At 41.2% G+C, this 18,258-nt stretch overlaps 1 protein-coding gene across 5 annotated transcripts in view; it reads right to left on the bottom strand.

Moving 5' to 3' along the window:
- VPS13C (vacuolar protein sorting 13 homolog C) overlaps positions 1–18,258 on the bottom strand; it is a 106,061-nt gene that overhangs the window by 31,735 nt on the left and 56,068 nt on the right. For all 5 annotated transcript variants that reach the window (XM_080980647.1, XM_080980643.1, XM_080980644.1 and 2 more), the window contains 16 exons: positions 17,255–17,371; positions 16,549–16,652; positions 15,576–15,743; positions 14,842–15,146; positions 13,111–13,255; positions 12,315–12,471; positions 12,000–12,124; positions 10,254–10,423; positions 9,539–9,777; positions 7,973–8,202; positions 7,391–7,483; positions 3,360–3,725; positions 3,039–3,128; positions 2,134–2,289; positions 1,019–1,283; positions 247–407 (listed from right to left, as the gene is read on the bottom strand). In XM_080980647.1, coding sequence (XP_080836773.1) covers positions 247–407; positions 1,019–1,283; positions 2,134–2,289; positions 3,039–3,128; positions 3,360–3,725; positions 7,391–7,483; positions 7,973–8,202; positions 9,539–9,777; positions 10,254–10,423; positions 12,000–12,124; positions 12,315–12,471; positions 13,111–13,255; positions 14,842–15,146; positions 15,576–15,743; positions 16,549–16,652; positions 17,255–17,371 — 2,891 coding nt within the window. The remainder of the gene's footprint in view (positions 1–246; positions 408–1,018; positions 1,284–2,133; positions 2,290–3,038; positions 3,129–3,359; positions 3,726–7,390; positions 7,484–7,972; positions 8,203–9,538; positions 9,778–10,253; positions 10,424–11,999; positions 12,125–12,314; positions 12,472–13,110; positions 13,256–14,841; positions 15,147–15,575; positions 15,744–16,548; positions 16,653–17,254; positions 17,372–18,258) is intronic.

The following is an 18,258-nucleotide window of genomic DNA, read 5'->3' as shown; positions in this document are numbered from 1 at the left end:
GCCAGCAAACAATGTTGATGTACCCCTCCTAGAAGCTAAGATACTATTTGACAATACTCTACCCAAACTTTGACCAAAGTTTAGCCTTGCAATTAAATGCAGCGATCTGCCATTTATATTTCTTTGGGGCATCTTTTCCGCCCACCCACCCAAATCTAAAGCAGCCTTCAAATCAACCACAGTAATTTAACACAAGCATTTTAGAACACAATAATCATGCTTTTAACATACAACATGGTCATTTACCTGAAGCGGAGAGCGTATGGTAATAACTTTATTTCCTTCTGCTGCATCTATCTGCACTACAACAGAATCCGAGTGATCACTCTGAGGATTTCTTACATTGTGAAGTCTTCTTCCTGGTTTTGCTATGGGAATATTTGCCACCTCTGTGTATCCTTCAGGTCCTGTTTTTACAACAACAAAGCAACAACTAAATAAAAAACCCACCCCTTTTATTTAAATATATACAAGCAGTAATATCTCAGTCCCAAAGACTTACAAGTTACATGACATTTTCAGTTTAAAAAGGATCAGCAAGTGTCAATCTACTCTTCCTGTGATTGTATCTCTTCATACAACGATGATATCAGAAAACACAGTCAAATATCTCCTTCCTTTGGAAAGCAAAGTTTTCCAGGAGGAATGCAGAAGACTGAGGTGGAACCTGAGTTGCTTCTTTTCTAGCAGCAGAGGGGATTTGTTTTGTTTTATGGCTGTTATGTGCAAAAACATCTAATTGCTTGTACTTCTGAAGTAGTCCAGTAAAAGGAGGGGTGCATCTTGTGCTTTTTCTGAATGCATGGGAAACACTTAACTTGAAAATCAATCTAACATTGCTCATTACAACTATTCTTACTCAGAATTGATTCTAACTTAAGCACAGGCATTTCTAGAATTGTGAACAGTTCATGTACTTCGTCTTGAGTAGCTTACTCCCTACCAGAGTTGTTTGCCTTGTCCCCCTCCCTCCCCAGATTAACCCTCCTAAACACACGCAGCATTCTTTACATCTTACCAATGCTCAAAGTGAATAGAGAACTTTCCAGGCGATACATTGCAGATAACTTTCCTCTGTGTGGGGTATCCACTGTAGAGTATTCAAATTCCAAGTTCTGATCAATTGCTATATCATGAATATCTTCTTTTGCAGCTAATCCAACAACCTGGAGATTTCTGCATGTATGAACTTTGAGGGGAACACCCAGAGCATTTCTCACAGTAAAAGGAGCCTTGTCTTTTAATGCATAGTCATACGTAGAGGCAGTTCCTTCTGAAAATCCCTAAGATGAAGCAAACATTTTAAAGTATACATGGACTATAAATGTTCTTGGGCTACTCAATATTCAAAGCTATCAGAGATTAAAGCTGACCATTAACAGCAGAAGAATGAAAATGAAGTATAAGAAAGAAATAAACTGAAAAAGATGGGGGAATGGTAACACAGAACTAGACTGAGAAGTTTTAAGGGAGCTCAAGCGCTCATAGACCGAATTTGATGAAGGCGGGAAGCAACCCAGAGCATCAAGGAAGCAGCATCCTACTATCAAAGCATTTGTTCCTGCCTGTAACCTTTAATGCTTTTCTTCCCCAACTATTCTATATTATTTCATTTATTTAAATATTTTCTAGACCTTTTAACTTTAAAATACAACAAAGCGGAGCACAATATACAACAAAACATAAAAGCAGCATAGTATAAATAATTATACACATCATAAAAATATGAACAGCAAAATATAGCAAAAGAAGTTATAAGCAGTAAAACAGAGCAAAAGAAATCCAGGAAAGGCCTGGGCAAAAAATATGTTTTTCAGGAGCTGCTTCCTGAAAAATATTGTTTTCCCTGTTATGTTGATAAAGGGAAATAGCTCTCCTTGACATGGTTAACCAAGGATCTGAATAAATGCCTTCTCTTCCACCTTCCCCCCCTCAATGACATCAATTTGCAGCATGTTCAGTATAAAGGAAAACATTGCTCCCTTAAACAGTCAGTAGCTAAACTGAAACAGAAAGAGAAAAATGCCACCCCATAATATGTAATCAATAATTATCTTCTCCCTCAAGTTAATCAAATTACCACTTGAAAGGGCTTGATTACAAATAACCTCACCACAATTCATACGAAATTACCTTAGCTAGATTGCTAAAGACAGTAAGACAGCATTTGGATATTGTTACATTCATGGTATCCTTTGAAGATATATTGATGACACTTTGAGGTTCTGGTAGAACTATGAAGTCATCTCCTGGCAACAAACTTTTATCTTGTAAGGGGTTAGTCTTCATCTAAAAGAAATAGCATCATTATTAAATTATTGCCCATTTGAAACTTTGGAAATTGAACTGCGGAGGCACAATTTTAAATTATGCTAACATTTAGGTTTGCAATTTTGCTTTAGACCAAGAATAATCTTTCTGTTTGGTCAATGGAAATATACAATAATACAAGTAATACAAGGAAGACTTGGCAAACATGGAATTAAATTTCAAATTAATTTTTAGAAACTTCTAATTCAACAGCTGCTTATAAACAGTCCATGTTTCAGAATCTAAACATGGAGTACAGAAGGGTATATATTCAACAGAGCATTTGAATAATCAGAGAAAGTTGAACTAAATATTTTTTTAACTTGAAATATGATAGTTTAATAATTTGTGCAATGTAAGATTTTAATTATCTTTTGGTGTGTGTTACTGCCATTTATGCTGTAAGCAGCCCTGAAAGCCTGTTGGGTTGTGTGGCTGGTTAGAATTTGAAGGAAAGACAGAATGAGACTATGCCACTACAAAACCAAGTCGAGATAAGCAACTGCTAGCATCCTTAAATGAAGCCTTCCACCAACCTACCAGGGACTGATGGACTGATCTGGAGGGCCCCTAATTGGAGGAAGGTTGCCTAAAATTCATGGCAAAATACACTTTGCTTTTCAGCTGGCAAAAAGAATTTGCAATATCCAGACAGGAATAACAGTTTGAATTTTCATTAATTAATGGTGTTTATATTTATATATCTGTATTTATAAAAGGTTGCTTACTTCTAACTTTAAGTTCCATTGACGTCTTTCATTATCAACTCGCTCAATAAGTGGTTCCCAAACTGAATTTGTTTCATTGTAATAGTGAACCTGGGATACAATATTGAGAACATAAGAGCTAAAATTATTTAACATTAGGCTTCATTTCAATCTACCACACCTAAGTCAAGCATAATAAAAACTTAAGAAACAAAATTCTACATGCACATGGAACAAGTACCTTAAAATAATTTACAGATGTAACTCAAATTATCACTAGACCTAGCAATGGCAGACCATGCCTCAAATATAAAGCATCAATCACTTCTTATATTTACATACCTCCAGTGTCATGTCAGCTGTGGCCGCCATGAGAGAAGACCAGTTTTTCACTGATCCTGAAAATGTTGATTCTGCTAACAGTAAGGGAACAGTGGAATGCCCCAAACCACACTCCAGAGTGATCTGAACAGCTTTCACCTCAACAACCAGGTTCTCCTTCTTCACACACTGCTCGTTAGCACTGAATGTTTCGGTTGCTTCTGTGGCCATGTCAACACCAAGAAACCAATAGTGACACTGGTCAACAGACTTGATACCCCAGAGGTCCACCGTATTGCAAGCAGTCTCATCAGATCCTTCATCCTTCAGGTTTGATTTCATGGCAGCCATGATAGTAATTACAGTATTGAGAATTATTGGTGAAATCTTTAAAAGGGAAAAAAAGCTGAATTAACAAGTTTCAGTGTTTTATATGCACAACATGTAACAATGTGTCTTTTATGGCACCACAGTGGTGTTCCGTAAAGCATCTACCAACTGCCTTGTGCAAGGAAATTACTTTTAAACACTGGCCGTTTCCCCTAAAGGGGCCTTCTCTGGCAAAATATGTGAGGCACACGGTGGGTTTGTCACTTCTCAAGTTTAGTCCATGAAGGGAACTTACAATTTACTTTGCAGGCACCTCCTCTCTTGCCAGTCTTTAGTCTTCATTCATCGCAGAGGACCCAGATCCTTAAGAAGTCCGAAGGGTGTCCTCGCTTTTACAGCCACTCAACTCTGCTGCCCTTCTTCCCTATCCTGACCTATTCCAGGGTTAGTTTCCTCAACAAGAACAGGCACCACAGGCACAGTCTCTGGTGGTGGTGAAAATGACTGACAAGAGGAAGAGTCTCTTGGTATACACTGTACAATGCTCTCTTAGAAGCATTAACCAGATGAGGAGTCTGAAATTTTAAAAGTGTTGCTGTTCTGGTCCACATTTGGTGTTTTTGCTTTTCTTCTTTTTGTCTTTTTGGTTTTCTTGTGGGAGGGGACTCCAAGGAGGTGGTAATAATAATAATAATAATAATTTATTATTTATACCCCGCCCATCTGGCTGGGTTTCCCCAGCCACTCTGGGCGGCTTCCAAAAGAATATTAAAATACTATGATACATCAAACATTAAAAGCTTCCCTAAACAGGGCTGCCTTCAGATGTCTTCTAAAAGTCTGGTAGTTGTTGTTCTCTTTGACATCTGGTGGGAGGGCGTTCCACAGGGAGGGCGCCACTACCGAGAAGGCCCTCTGCCTGGTTCCCTGTAACTTGGCTTCTCGCAGTGAGGGAACCGCCAGAAGGCCCTCGGTGCTGGACCTCAGTGTCCGGGTAGAACGATGGAGGTGGAGACGCTCCTTCAGGTATACTGGACCGAGGCCGTTTAGGGCTTTAAAGGTCAGCACCAACACTGAATTGTGCTCGGAAACGTACTGGGAGCCAATGTAGGTCTTTCATTCTGCTGCATTCTGGATTAGTTGTAGTTTCCGGGTCACCTTCAAAGGTAGCCCCACGTAGAGCGCATTGCAGTAGTCCAAGCGGGAGATAACCAGAGCATGCACCACTCTGGCGAGGCAGTCCGCGGGCAGATAGGGTCTCAACCTACGTACCAGATGGAGCTGGTACACAGCTGCCCCGGACACGGATTTAACCTGTGCCTCCATGGACAGCTGTGAGTCCAAAATGACTCCCAGGCTGCGCACCTGGTCCTTCAGGGGCACGGTTACCCCATTCAGGACCAGGGAATCCCCCACACCTGCCCGCCTCCTGTCCCCCAGAAACAGTACTTCTGTCTTGTCAGGATTCAACCTCAGTCTGTTTGCCGCCATCCATCCTCCAACCGCCTCCAGACACTCACACAGGACCTTCACCACCTTCACTGGTTCTGATTTAAAGGAGAGGTAGAGCTGGGTGTCATCTGCATACTGATGAACACCCAGTCCAAACCCCCTGATGATCTCTCCCAGCGGCTTCATATAGATATTAAAAAGCATGGGGGAGAGGACAGAACCCTGAGGCACCCCACAAGTGAGAGCCCAAGGGTCTGAACACTCATCCCCCACCACCACTTTCTGAACACGGCCCAGGAGGAAGGAGCGGAACCACTGTATGACAGTGCCCCCAGCTCCCAGCCCCTCAAGACGGTCCAGAAGGACGTTATGGTCGATGGTATCAAACGCCGCTGAGAGATCCAGCAGAACTAGGAAACAGCTCTCACCTTTGTCCCTAGCCCGCCGGAGATCATCAACCAGTGCGACCAAGGCAGTTTCAGTCCCGTGATGAGGCCTGAATCCCGATTGGAAGGGATCCAAATGGTCCGCTTCTTCCAGGCGTGCCTGGAGTTGTTCAGCAACCACTCGCTCAATCACCTTGCCCAAGAATGGAAGATTTGAGACTGGGCGATAGTTGGCCATCGTGGCCGCATCTAAAGATGGTTTTTTAAGAAGCGGTTTAATAACCGCCTCTTTCAGCGGGTCTGGGAAGGCTCCCTCACGGAGGGAAGCATTCACCACCCCACGAAGCCCATCGCCCAGCCCTTCCCGGCTAGCTTTTATAAGCCAGGATGGGCAAGGATCAAGGAGACAGGTGGTTGGTTTCACTCGTCCAAGCAGCCTGTCCACATCCTCGGAGGTAACAGATTGGAATTGATCCCACACAATTTGACTAGACAGGACTCTAGCACTCCCCCGCCCCGGCCCTGCTCCCACGGTGGCGTCTACCTCTTCCCGAATCTGAGCGACTTTATCTGCAAAAAACTTTGCAAAATCATTGCAGGAGATCATGTGGCCCGTATTGGGCCCCGATGTAGCAGGTGGTTCCGCTAAATTGCGGACCACCTGAAAAAGTCTCCTGCTGCTGTTTTCTGCAGATGCAATAGAGGCGGCGAAGAAAGCCTTCTTCGCCGTCGCTACCGCCACTTGGTAGGCTCGACACTGAGCTCTAACCTGTGTCCGGTCAGCTTCAGAATGGGTCATCCGCCACCGGCGCTCTAGCCGTCTCAACGATTGTTTCATTGCCCTCAGATTCGTGGAAAACCACGGGCTGGTGGAATAAGCCCTGTTGCATTCTTTCACTTTTGTGCTTTGTACTTCCATCCTGATGCCTTGGCTAAATAGCCCATTAAGGCTTATTGTATTCTAGTAATAATGCATTTTTCCAGTTGTTCCTGTGGAAAATTGTGGGGCAAGCTGCTGGTCTAGGTAGAAGCACATATTTAGGAATGGACTATAAAGATGCACGCTCATGCTGTCCTGCGAGGACCTCTGGCAGCTGGTCTCAGCATTGTTGCCCATGTCCCACAATGAGAAAGATCTTTCTTCCAAACACAGGAGGAGAGTCAGGGGAGAGAGAACAACTCTGGGTGAGGTGTCCCTCTTTCATTTGGGCCCCCTGAGGATGAACCACTTGGTGAATGTATTTATTTTAGAACATTTTAACCCATTTAATTAAAAAAAACACACAATCTAAGTGGTGTAATATAATAAATTATTATTTATTTATTTATACCCCGCCCATCTGGCTGGGTTTGCCCAGCCGCTCTGGGCGGCTTCCAACAGAATATTAAAATACAATGGTCTATTAAACATTAAAAGCTTCCCTAAACAGGGCTGCCTTCAGATGTCTTCTAAAAGTCTGGCAGTTGTTTTTCTCTTTGACATCTGGTGGGAGGGCGTTCCACAGGGCGGGTGCCACTACCGAGAAGGCCCTCTGCCTGGTTCCCTGTAACGTGGCTTCTTGCAGCGAGGGAACTGCCAGAACTCAGCATACAATAATAATAATAAAAATTACAGTAACAGATAAAATAGAGGATGAGAATAGCAAAATATATGGTCTAAGTTCAGTAACCAAGTTCAGTGGAAAGGCTGGCATCTAAAACAAATAATAAAGGGACCATCCCATATTACTGAAGGAAGGGTGTTGTAAAGTGCAAGGGTGGCGTCAGAAAAAGGCACACTTGAGAGTCACCACAAAACAGCAGTCTATAAAGTGACATGTATTTTAAAACCAGCGCTAGGCCTTTCTGGAAATACAGGGGGAAATTACAATACCATTTACTAACCTTTACAATAAATTCTTCTACTATCACTGTCACACTCTGCATTTCTGAAGTACGCATCACAGCTTCCATAGTCAGACAGCAAGGTTGTACAATCTTAGAGAATACAAGCATACTGTTAGAAATGCCCTCAAACTTAAAACAGCATGAAAGTTATTTGATTTCATTCTAATTAAGATAAAAATTAATGCTTTGCTGAAGTATCCTATTTTGCAATAAGGGGGAGGGAGTACTGAGAGGAAATCAGTAACTAAAAAGTATACTCTCCCACAAGGAGAATAGGAACTGGGTAATAAAGTGACAATGCATTAGTATAAGCACAACTGTGATGAACAGGGAGCAATAAGGAGCAAGCATGTTTACTGAATGGAACTAAATGCCAGGAAAACCATATGTAAAGGTCTCAGCCACCCAGAAGGTTATTCCCAGATAATACAGCACTATATTCAATTGTGTAGAACCACCTTTTTCATTCCAGAACCAGCCAGTTGCAGAAATGCAGTGCCTCAGAAGTGCTACACGGCTTGTGAGTGAAAGGAGTTATTCTCTCCAGCTATAAAAGAGAAACTACAGCACAGAACTTACTGTTGTAATATTCTTCTCTTCTTTCTTTCGGAGGAAAGGGCAGGCCAGCACTTTCAAGTCATGCACTTGAGCATTCATACATCGATCAAGAGGGCTAGTTGACAAACTGAAATCACATTGGAATGAAGCTACTAAGGCAGGAGCATCAGCCTTTGATAAGTTGGCAACGAACACAATTTCTGGTTCTATGATCCGTGTCAATACTGTCATGTTGGACTGCGGTGATCCACCTAGAAAAGTTTAAAATTTAGTTCAGTCTCGATTTAGCAGCCAGTCACCACAACAGAATTAAAAACATACCTCCACAGCACCACCATAAAATACAATTTTTACAATAGCGTAGTTCAGAAAATTTGCCCTAGTAGTTGCATCCAGGATGCATAAATGTGACTGTACTGTTGGCATTATTGTGCTCCTTGCTATTAATAACTGTTTCAAATTTTACTTCACGATTTGAACATCCTGATAAGTCAGTTTTCTCTGGTTTCATAATAGAAAAGTCTAGTGTTTCAGTTGTATGTGACATGTGCATTTTCTGTTGATAGCGGATCCACTCATACAGGTATACCGATGCAGGAAAGCATAATAGAAATACTTGCATGATCCACCCATCTACTTTTCAAAAAGTTGTCTGATTATTTTGGTTAGGTTGAACTAAACCAAGCACTGATTCACCACCCAAAGAAAAAAAATGCAAGCAATGTTATCTCCAAACAATGGAAAACAAAATAAATGGTTTGTTCACTGCAGTGCTCATAAAAGATACCTAAGACCAAATGACATTTGGTGGTGAACAGGGACACAGTTGACAAGGAACTCTTTTTTGCTTGCTTCAGAGAGATAGGAAATTCTCTAAATTTAAACTATATATAATGGGCGGGTAAAAGGCAAAGGTAAAGGACCCCTGGACAGTTAAGTCCAGTCAAACTTGACTATGGGGTGTGGTGCTCATCTCACTTCAGGCCAAGGGAGCTGCCGTTTGTTCACAGGCAGCTTTCCAGGTCATGTGGCCAGTAGGACTAAACCGCTTCTGGGTCAATGGGATACCATGATGTAAACAAGAACACATGGAAACAAGGTTTCCCTTCCTGCCACAGCATTACCTATTTGTCTACTCACATTGGTATGCTTTCAAACTGCTAGGTTGGCAAGAGCCGGGACAAAGCAACGGAAGCTCACCCCGCTGCATGGATTCAAACCACCGACCTTCCAGTCAGCAAACCCAAGAGTCTCAGCGGTTTAGACCACAGCGCCACCCGCTCCATAATGGGTAGGATACAAAAGCTGTGGGAGCAGAAGACTGCCTAGACAAAGCTATTCCTCTCCACTATAGCCCACTGAAAATAACCCTGTCACACAAACTGTTTAGTTGCCCAGAAACATTATTGAAAAGTGCCAATATTTCATATTAGCTTTTACTACCTTAATACACATTCACACCCTGGTTAAAATTTTAACTGATGTCAGTGGGCTTAAGCATGCTCAGCTCTGCACCGAGTAGTCATTGTTATGGTTTTATTATTTCAGATGTGGGACTATGTCAACTGAGAGAGTTCTTTTGCTGACCTTTATCTGGTCTAGGTTTGCCATGAGTGGTATATTTTAACTGAATCTGGGTAGATCCTTCCGTCGATGCTGTTGGCATTGATTTAACAAAGAAATCTGCTACTGTCAACAGAAACTCCACACTGGCACATAAATACAGTTTGTCCAAGACAGATACGATTTCACTCCCATTTTTATCTTGCTTGTAGTTGAGGTCAATCATGACACTATCATCTGTGCCATCTTTCTTATCTATCATTCTGAAAAATAAACAAATAATAAAGCCAGAAAACAAGCTGAAGAACTGCTTTCCTGAAAGGATTTATAGTTTAGTAGGCTTCCTTGGGAGGAAGGGCAGGGTATAATTCAACCAATAATAGTATTTTTCATCCAATTGCAACAAAAGATGATGCTACTTATAATGTGACTGCATTGTAACTGAAGCCAATTGTCAGTTTTCAGCATTTCCTAGTTTGGATACAGCTTTCTTTGTTCACCCAGGGCCACCTAGCCCAGTCATTAGCCAAAAGGAATACTACACTAAAGGGAGTTTTCTTTCTCCACCCAACCACCAACATTCCCAGAGAGAACTCAGCTACCACCTCCCTTCCCTTGCATCATGGCTCTTAAATAAGCTATAAAGCCTAAAGCAGAGTCTGCATTTTATTTCATGTGCAACACCAAGTTACTTACTACAGGAGCTCTAGAAATATTAATAATGACATCAGAGTCTAACCTTGAGGTTGCTTTCTGAATCCTTTCTCTGAGATCATCCAATGTACATGTTTTCAACTTAGTATTAATATCCATAGAACCATTTGAAAATATCTGTCCTGATGATGTCATAAGATGCAGTCTGAGTTCTCCAAGACACAAGCTGTTATCATGAAGTGAAAGCTGAGATTTCTACAATATATATAAATAACCAAGGTAAAAGAATTATATGCAGAACCTAGAAGACTGAAAGTGCATACAGCCTGGGCTTTTACAATCTACTTGAGGACAGAAGCACATGAGGACACAATTGCTATTAATGCTTTAAATGTTGGCAAAGGAGAAAAAAATCTATATGAAGATTTTAATATTTCAAAGCTTGCCACAAATGGAGGACACTAAAATGAGATAGGCAAACTAGATTCAGTGCGCTGGGTACCGCATTTTTCGCTCTATAAGACGCACCAGACCACAAGACGCACCTAGTTTTTGGAGGAGGAAAACAAGAAAAAATATATTCTGAATCTCAGAAGCCAGAACAGCAAAAGGGATTGCTACGCAGTGAAAGCAACAATCACTCTTGCTCTTCTGGCCTCTGGGATAGCTGTGCAGCCTGCATTCGCTCCATAAGACGCACACACATTTCCCCTTACTTTTTAGGAGGGAAAAAGTGAGTCTTATAGAGCAAAAAATACGGTATATCATTCCCTCTACTGCTGATATTCAGGATGAGTAGTATAGCCAAAACACCACCACCTGCTCACAAGAGAAGTATCATCAGGCTTGGTGGAGCCCAGAGGCTTGCAGAAGTACAAAAATGGTGGGGGGGGGACACAAAAGAAGGCCAACTTCCCCCCTACCCCCAAAGGCTAACAAATTGTGCATGCTTACAACATATGCCTGCCTCACCCAGGTATGATGTGATGAAAAAGAGAGGTCAGAACCAGGGTTTCTGTGGCAGACTTTGTAAAGCCATTATGCAAGATCTTCGTTGAGAGTGCTGGGAGAAGGACTCAAAGTGAAGAATGGTGTTGTGGGGAGGTAAAGAAACAGTCCAAGGGCTCGTCTAGACTTCCTTTTGCACTGCACTTTCCAGGCATAGATCTTCACTTTAAAGCTCAGTGTTCGAGCAGTTTTGTTCTTTGTTGTGGTGCTTCCCGGGGAAAACTCATGTTTTACAGCTGAATCGGGGCAAACAGCAATCCGCAGAAACCCCAATTGCCATTTGCTCCCATTTAGCAGCAAAATGTGGGTATTCCCAGGAAAAGCAGCAGGGCCAAAAAAGAACCACTTGGACACAGAGATTTAAAGTCTGAACCTGTGCCTAGAAACATGGCACAAAAGGAAGTCTGGATGAGCCTACAGAGGCTGAGGATGGAGGAGAATGGAGCAAGAAGTGTCACTGAAAGCAGAAATGCAGCAGAGGAAAGGGGCGGACAAATGAGTGAAATTAAGAGACAATGAGGAAGAGAGGAGAACAATCTGTGAAGCTGGGCAGGGAATGGAGCTGGAGAGGAGCAGAACTGACAGCAAAGAGGTGAAAAATGGAAGGGAAAGTGGGCAGCGAGGAAGGAGGAGGACACTGTTGGAAGGGAAGTAAGAGGCATCAAAACATGGGATTGTATTTAACACTGAGCTCATTCATTAAGGCAGACAATATATTAACTCATAATGTTCTTTTTCTTCAAACGGTATGATTTTATCCAACATTATCTTAATTCATATTTACTCCAAAGGAAAATATTTTTCATGTTGAGGTGAAACAAACCTGCTCAACATCAGAATTGTAGAGAACAATGGAAAGTGATTCAAAATTGAATTCAAACTTGAGGGTCACACTCTCCTTAGGTTCTGTTTCATGAAGATCTCTTTCTCCCGAAGTGATGAGACTACCTGAAACATTTTAGAGATAAAAAGTAACACTTGAATCTGCAGCATTTTGAAGATCAATGCACATCAACTGTGCTAAGATTTAAAAATTAGCTGCCAACTCTTCTTTGATCCCATAAACAAAATACCTTGCTTAAGACCAAATACAGTATCTTATCATAATTACTATATACAACTTAGCTCAACTTACCACCTTCCTGGAGATCAGCATCAGTTGGGCTTTTGCTTTGTTTAAGCATCTGAGCTTCTGGTAATGTTGACTGTATAACCCTGCTAGGCGCAGCAGCTTCACCAAGATTTTCCAGCAAAATTTTCATGAGCAGGGTCAAATCATCTTGGCTGAGAGAGATCTGTAAATAAATCAAACTATTTTTCCCCTCAAGAAAGCCATTTTTAAAAAGCCTTGTATTTAAAAAATACCTTGCAATTCCCATTTTCAATCAACACCTGTCTTGGACTCAGGATTGCACTGAAGTTGAAGCATTACACTCTCCAACTGTCAGGTAACAGAATTGGGGGACTTTACTCATGCATAGTGCCCCCACAGCCTATTATAATAAAAAATGCAAGCAGTCCTTGCTCTCCGTAATGTTAGTCACATGGACAATGTTATGAAAGTAAAAACCAATATAATATCCAGTAGAAAATCCTGGAATCCCAGCAACCATGAAAATTCTGTTTGGTTGAATCAGTTATCACCTACTTCATATTGTAAATATTTGCCCATGCAAAAACATGTCAAAGAACAGTCAGGAATACTTCTATGTTTAGCAAACAGTATTATGTCAAACAACCTTCACTGTTAAGTAGAGATAAACCTAGCTACCAGAACAAATTATTGGGCTCAGTAAACTCTTTTCATGGCAAAAACAGCAAGTGATTAGGTCAATGACTATTAAGTCCTGAGTTATAATTATTATCTCAAAATATTTGCAATAGGTTTATCTCCATCTAGAACATGGAATTATCAAGACTTCCCATGGCCTTACCTGCATGGGCTTCAAGTCTCCTTTAACTGTAATCCCTGGGATTTGTAGGTACCAAGCTGCTGCTAAATTCCTCTGGACTGACAACAACAGATTTACTGGCTGCAAAATTTCAATATCTGGCTGAGAACCACTGCCTATTGTGGTCCTACAAAACAAGGGTTGAAACATTAGGGCACACAAGATATCTGCAGTCTCTCCATCCATTGCTGAAACAAAACACATGGATTATTTGGTCAGCTCTATGAACTATCACCTTGTGTGCTAAAAGCAGCCCTTGTCCTGTGACTGTTTCTAGTCAAGAACAAGAACCACCTGGCCATCTGTCAGGGTTTCTTTAGTTGTGATTCCTGCATTGCAGGGGTTTGGACTAGATGACAGTTGGATTCCCTTCCAATTTTACAATTATTAGAAATGAAGATTCCATTATACTGAATGAAGCCTTCGCCCCATCAAGTGTAGTACCATATACTCTTGACTGGCAGCAATTATCCAAGTTTAACTAAGGCAGTATTTCCCCAGCTCTGAAACAACACTTCAAATGGAGAAGCCAGAATGGGTGGGGAACCTGCAGTGCTCCAGAGTATACTGGAATACAACACTCCTTCATCCCTGACCATTAGAAGAGACTAATGGAAGTTGGAGTCTAATAGTATCTGTAAGGCCACATGTTCCCAACTCTTGATGGGAATATATCTCCACAGTGGAGCATCTGTTTCCTCTTCAAGGTCTGTTAATATGCAACTGTGCCAGCTTTACGTTATGGAGAAACCACGCATCTACAGGTATATGAAACAAGTCGTATCACTTGCATCAAATATCACGCACACTTAAATCAAATTTCTCTCTCTCTCTTTCTCTCTCTCTATCTCTAATGTTAAAGTCACACCAGGAACATTTCAGCAAAACCACAGTCCAATTAACCACCACAGTTAATTACTTCCAAGTTGGAGCGTGGTTTGTCTGACCAGTTGGGTGATGCTCAACCTGCTTTGGGCTGGGTTGCCCTCCTCCTGTAGGGACAGGCTTGCAGTGTGGGGGTGCTCTTAGATCTAGCACTGTGGCTCAGATGGCCTTGGTGGTAAAGAGTGCCTTTTATCAGTTTGACTGATCTATCAACTATGACCCTATCTGGACAAAGATAGCCTTGTGGCATGTTATCCATGCTCTAGTAATTGTATTATTGGATTATTGCAAGGCGTTACACTTGGGGCTGTACTTGAAAACTCTGTGGATACTACAATTGGTCCAGAACGATGGTCAGATTATTAAGAAAGATAGATAAATATAATCACATTATGCAAGTGATTTGTCATCTCCGATGGCTTCCAATCCATTTTCAGGCCCAATTTAAAGGGTTACTTTTTATCTTTAAAACCCTAAATGTAGCAATCTTCGCTTCTGACCCATCCCCTTGTCAGAGTGAGCAAACACTGCTCTTCAGTCACCTTGAGCTGCAACCTTCTTTAGGTAAGGGGATGAAGGAAGCTCTACCTCTTACAGCACAGTAGTGACATTCCCCAGTTCTACACATCCACAACAGCTGACTCACTGCCCAAGATCCCTACTGACTTTATCCTTGAAAACTTTATCATATGGAAATATTTTCTCATTACATGTATTGTCAACTCACAGCCCACCAGGAGAAACTATTGTTGGCATTTACATAATTGATATCCTATGATCAAGAGTTAATCTTGAGTTAAATAGGGGGCAGGGGCAGAATATTCATACCTTGATATCTTTAAATGTGTTAGTTGTATATCCATTTTGTCAATCACTGGAGGATTAGAAGACTCTTCTCCAGGAACCAGGCTAAATTCATTCTCAACTCTGATTAAGCCAAGATCTGCTACCAATACATTCTGAGAGATGGATGACTGAGGAATTACTATAACTGGAGCTTTGAGATTGATGTCCATTGAAAGTCGGAAGCTCTTTTTAGCAAAATCCTTCACACTCAAAGCAGCCATTTCAGCAGCTTGAACTGTGGCAGCACTCAGGGCATCTTTTGCAGTTTGGAAGTGATTTAGGAAGTTCTGTGAAAAGGTATAATTATGCAGCACAATAGCTAGTTTATAATGCTAACAGCAACCGAATAAACCAAGACAAGAATAGGCACATCAACTCAGGATGTGGACAGCACAACCAATAGGGTGTTGCAAACAGAACCGTGGTGAAAATTGTTGAAAGTAATAACCTGTTCCCTATTTTCTTTTTCTTTTTTAATGGCCAATGTGACTTGAATCAAAACAGCAAGTCTGAATTCAGACTCCAGATCTTGTCACAGTCATGACATCATCATCATCACTATGATCCAATGGAAAAAGCAGGACTAGGAAAAACCATCATGCTGGGATACAAAAGAATGGTGCAAATTCTGCACACCTGGGAGTTCGTTTCGGAAGTGTCTTTAAAAAATACTTTAAAATTAAAATGCAATAATGAAAAATAAGTTCATCTCTTACCAGTAGTGACATGAAGAATTTATGCAGATAAACGATTTGAATGCAGCCCACTTTCAGTGACATTTTACCATCTACCTTGGACATATCTGTATAGGCTTCTTCTTCTGTAGCATCTGGATAAAGTGACATTGCAAACCGAAAGACTTCATCTCCCACTATTGAGACAGTCTGCAAAGATAATATTCATTCAGCACAATCACATTCTTGTAGATTTCTATAGGAACATTTTACACCTTTCTCAGTGTTTATTTTTCAAGAATTTTTTTCCATCCAATTAGCACAACAGCTACATTTTTAAAAAACATGCATTTATCCCCTATGGAGTTTCAAGCAACATTATGAAAGATAAATAGCAAGTCCCTAAATCCGTGGCTATAATAAGGACTCTGTCTGATCAAACCAAATTTATTAATGCACTTGCTGCATTCAAACTGTGTTCACAACAAATACAATAATAATCACTACATTATTCATAATGTACACCACATATGGATTTTTGAATGAAAGCAATCATAGGCATATTACAACTATTTGAGACCATTTATACCTTTTGTTTAGCCAGAGAAAGAATCAAGCACCATTTTTAAAAATTAGCATACAGTAGAGGACATATTCCTAGTTTAAGCAAGGTATGTCATGCTAAAAGAACAGTTTTGTCACTAAAGTTCACATTTTAAAGCAAACTGTGCTGCTCTTCAGTTTGTCAGAGATTGGAGAAAACTCCCATCATCTTGTTTCTTCCATGCTCAATGCTTTGCTTCCTCACCACCCAGTAAAAGAAGTATTCCATACTGCCTCAAAATGCTTACCCTTTAGACTTTTTTCGGCCCTCATTCCATTTACCAGCACAGTTTCTAAAACTGGCAGGCATAAAGCAAGACCAAGTCTGAAAATCTGTTCCTATCAATTTTCTTGAACCTTCCTGTGAAGCACACATGGCTCCCAGCTTAACAACCTTACTTCTCATATTCACCTTTTTATGAACTGTATTAGGATCAACGTTTGTTATTATGAAGTCACGAAGCCTGGCAAACATTTCTGTCTGTTTCGTCATTGTAAAAACGGAGGCCTCCATACCTGGCAGGGGGGAAAAAACAAAGGAAAATGTTCAACTTTCAATTCAAAACACTAGTGTGATAAAAGAGGATTTCTTAAAGAGTGGTTAGTTATTCATATCAGTATTATGGAATAACTAAATCCTATGGCAGTGATATAGCGGTGTGGATCTGCTCTGAGGCTGGATAGGAAGATGATGGAGGCCACTCTGCACTTGCTACAGAAGACCATGATCTAAATACATCAAAGAAAGAGAGTCCAGAGCTTGCTTCCATGCTATGGGCACAAGAACATAGTAAGAGCTCTGATGGACCTGGCCAGTGGCCCATCTTGTTCTCACAGTGGCCAATCAGATGCCTGTGGGAAACCTTCCAAAAGGACCTGAGCACAACAGCACTCCTGCCCCCTCCCTTTGGCTTCCAGCAACTGGTATTCAGAAGCATATATATATTGAACTCAACAGGTAAAAAAAAAACCTCTTAAGCAAACTGTTAGTTGCCCTACATTTAATTAAGGATATATTTCTATGATTCACAGACATCTTCATATGCTCAAAATGGATAATATTTTACAAAAAATTACTAAAATGTCTATGCAATTTCAAATTACAGAAATTCATTTACCTTGTATTCGGATATCAGCAATGTCACCTTTCTGATCACAGACTAAAATGTTGAAGGCACTCAATTTGGCAGTGAGCTTCAGGTCAAACCCACCATCGTGGGTCACAAGAGTAGAAACTGCGCCACAGAAAGACACATTAAACAACAACTATTAAACAATAGTTTTCCAGTTCAGATGTTAATGGGAAACTGGTTTTAAGGAATGCCTCCCTGCATATGAACTGACCTGGATTGTGCAATAATCATCAGAGGCCCTTCTTCATGTATCCCCTCCATGAGAGGTCCAGAGGGTAGGAATACAAGAATGGGCCTTTTCTGCAGTGGCTCCTCATTTGTGAAATGCTCTCCCTATGGAGCATGGGTAGGCAAACTAAGGCCCGGGGGCCGGATCTGGCCCAATTGCCTTCTAAATCCGGCCCACGGATCGTCCAGGAATCAATGTGTTTTCACACGAGTAGAATGTGTCCTTTTCTTTAAAATGCATCTCTGGGTTATTTGTGGGGCATAAGAATTCGTTCTTTTTTTCTTTCCCCAAAATATAGTCCCATGCGGTCTGAGGGACAGTGGACCGGTCCCCTGGTGAAAAAGTTTGCTGACCCCAGCTATGGAGGCTTGACTGGCACCATCATTATTTATCTTTAGGCAACAGGCAACTTTTCTCTATCACCAGGCCTATCTGTGTCCTTTTAGAAGTGGGTGGTTTTTAATGCATTTCCTTTCCCCTTTGGTTGCAATGCATCAGTAGGGGGTGTTGGGTTAGTTGGTTGTATGTCAATTTGGGTTGCTCTGGGCAAGTTAAGGCAACTAACAAATCTAATAAATAGTAATTTAAAAGATCAGGATAGAAGTACCAAAGGTAAGTGTAAAGGTAAGTGCAAAGTTTAAGTTGACAGCAAGCACACAGGTTGCTTCATTAAGGTGTTAGTTATGTATGAACTAGCTGAATCAGTGTTGACTAAAGCATTGTTGTTGCCACTACACATAAGGGAACAAACAGGATTCCC

Source organism: Podarcis pityusensis (assembly GCF_964106645.2).
Source record: "Podarcis pityusensis genome assembly, chromosome: 14".
In the NCBI taxonomy this organism is placed as follows: Eukaryota; Metazoa; Chordata; class Lepidosauria; order Squamata; family Lacertidae; genus Podarcis; species Podarcis pityusensis.
The sequence above is the reverse complement of the archived record's forward strand: the minus strand, read 5'-3'. Positions and strand labels throughout refer to the sequence as shown.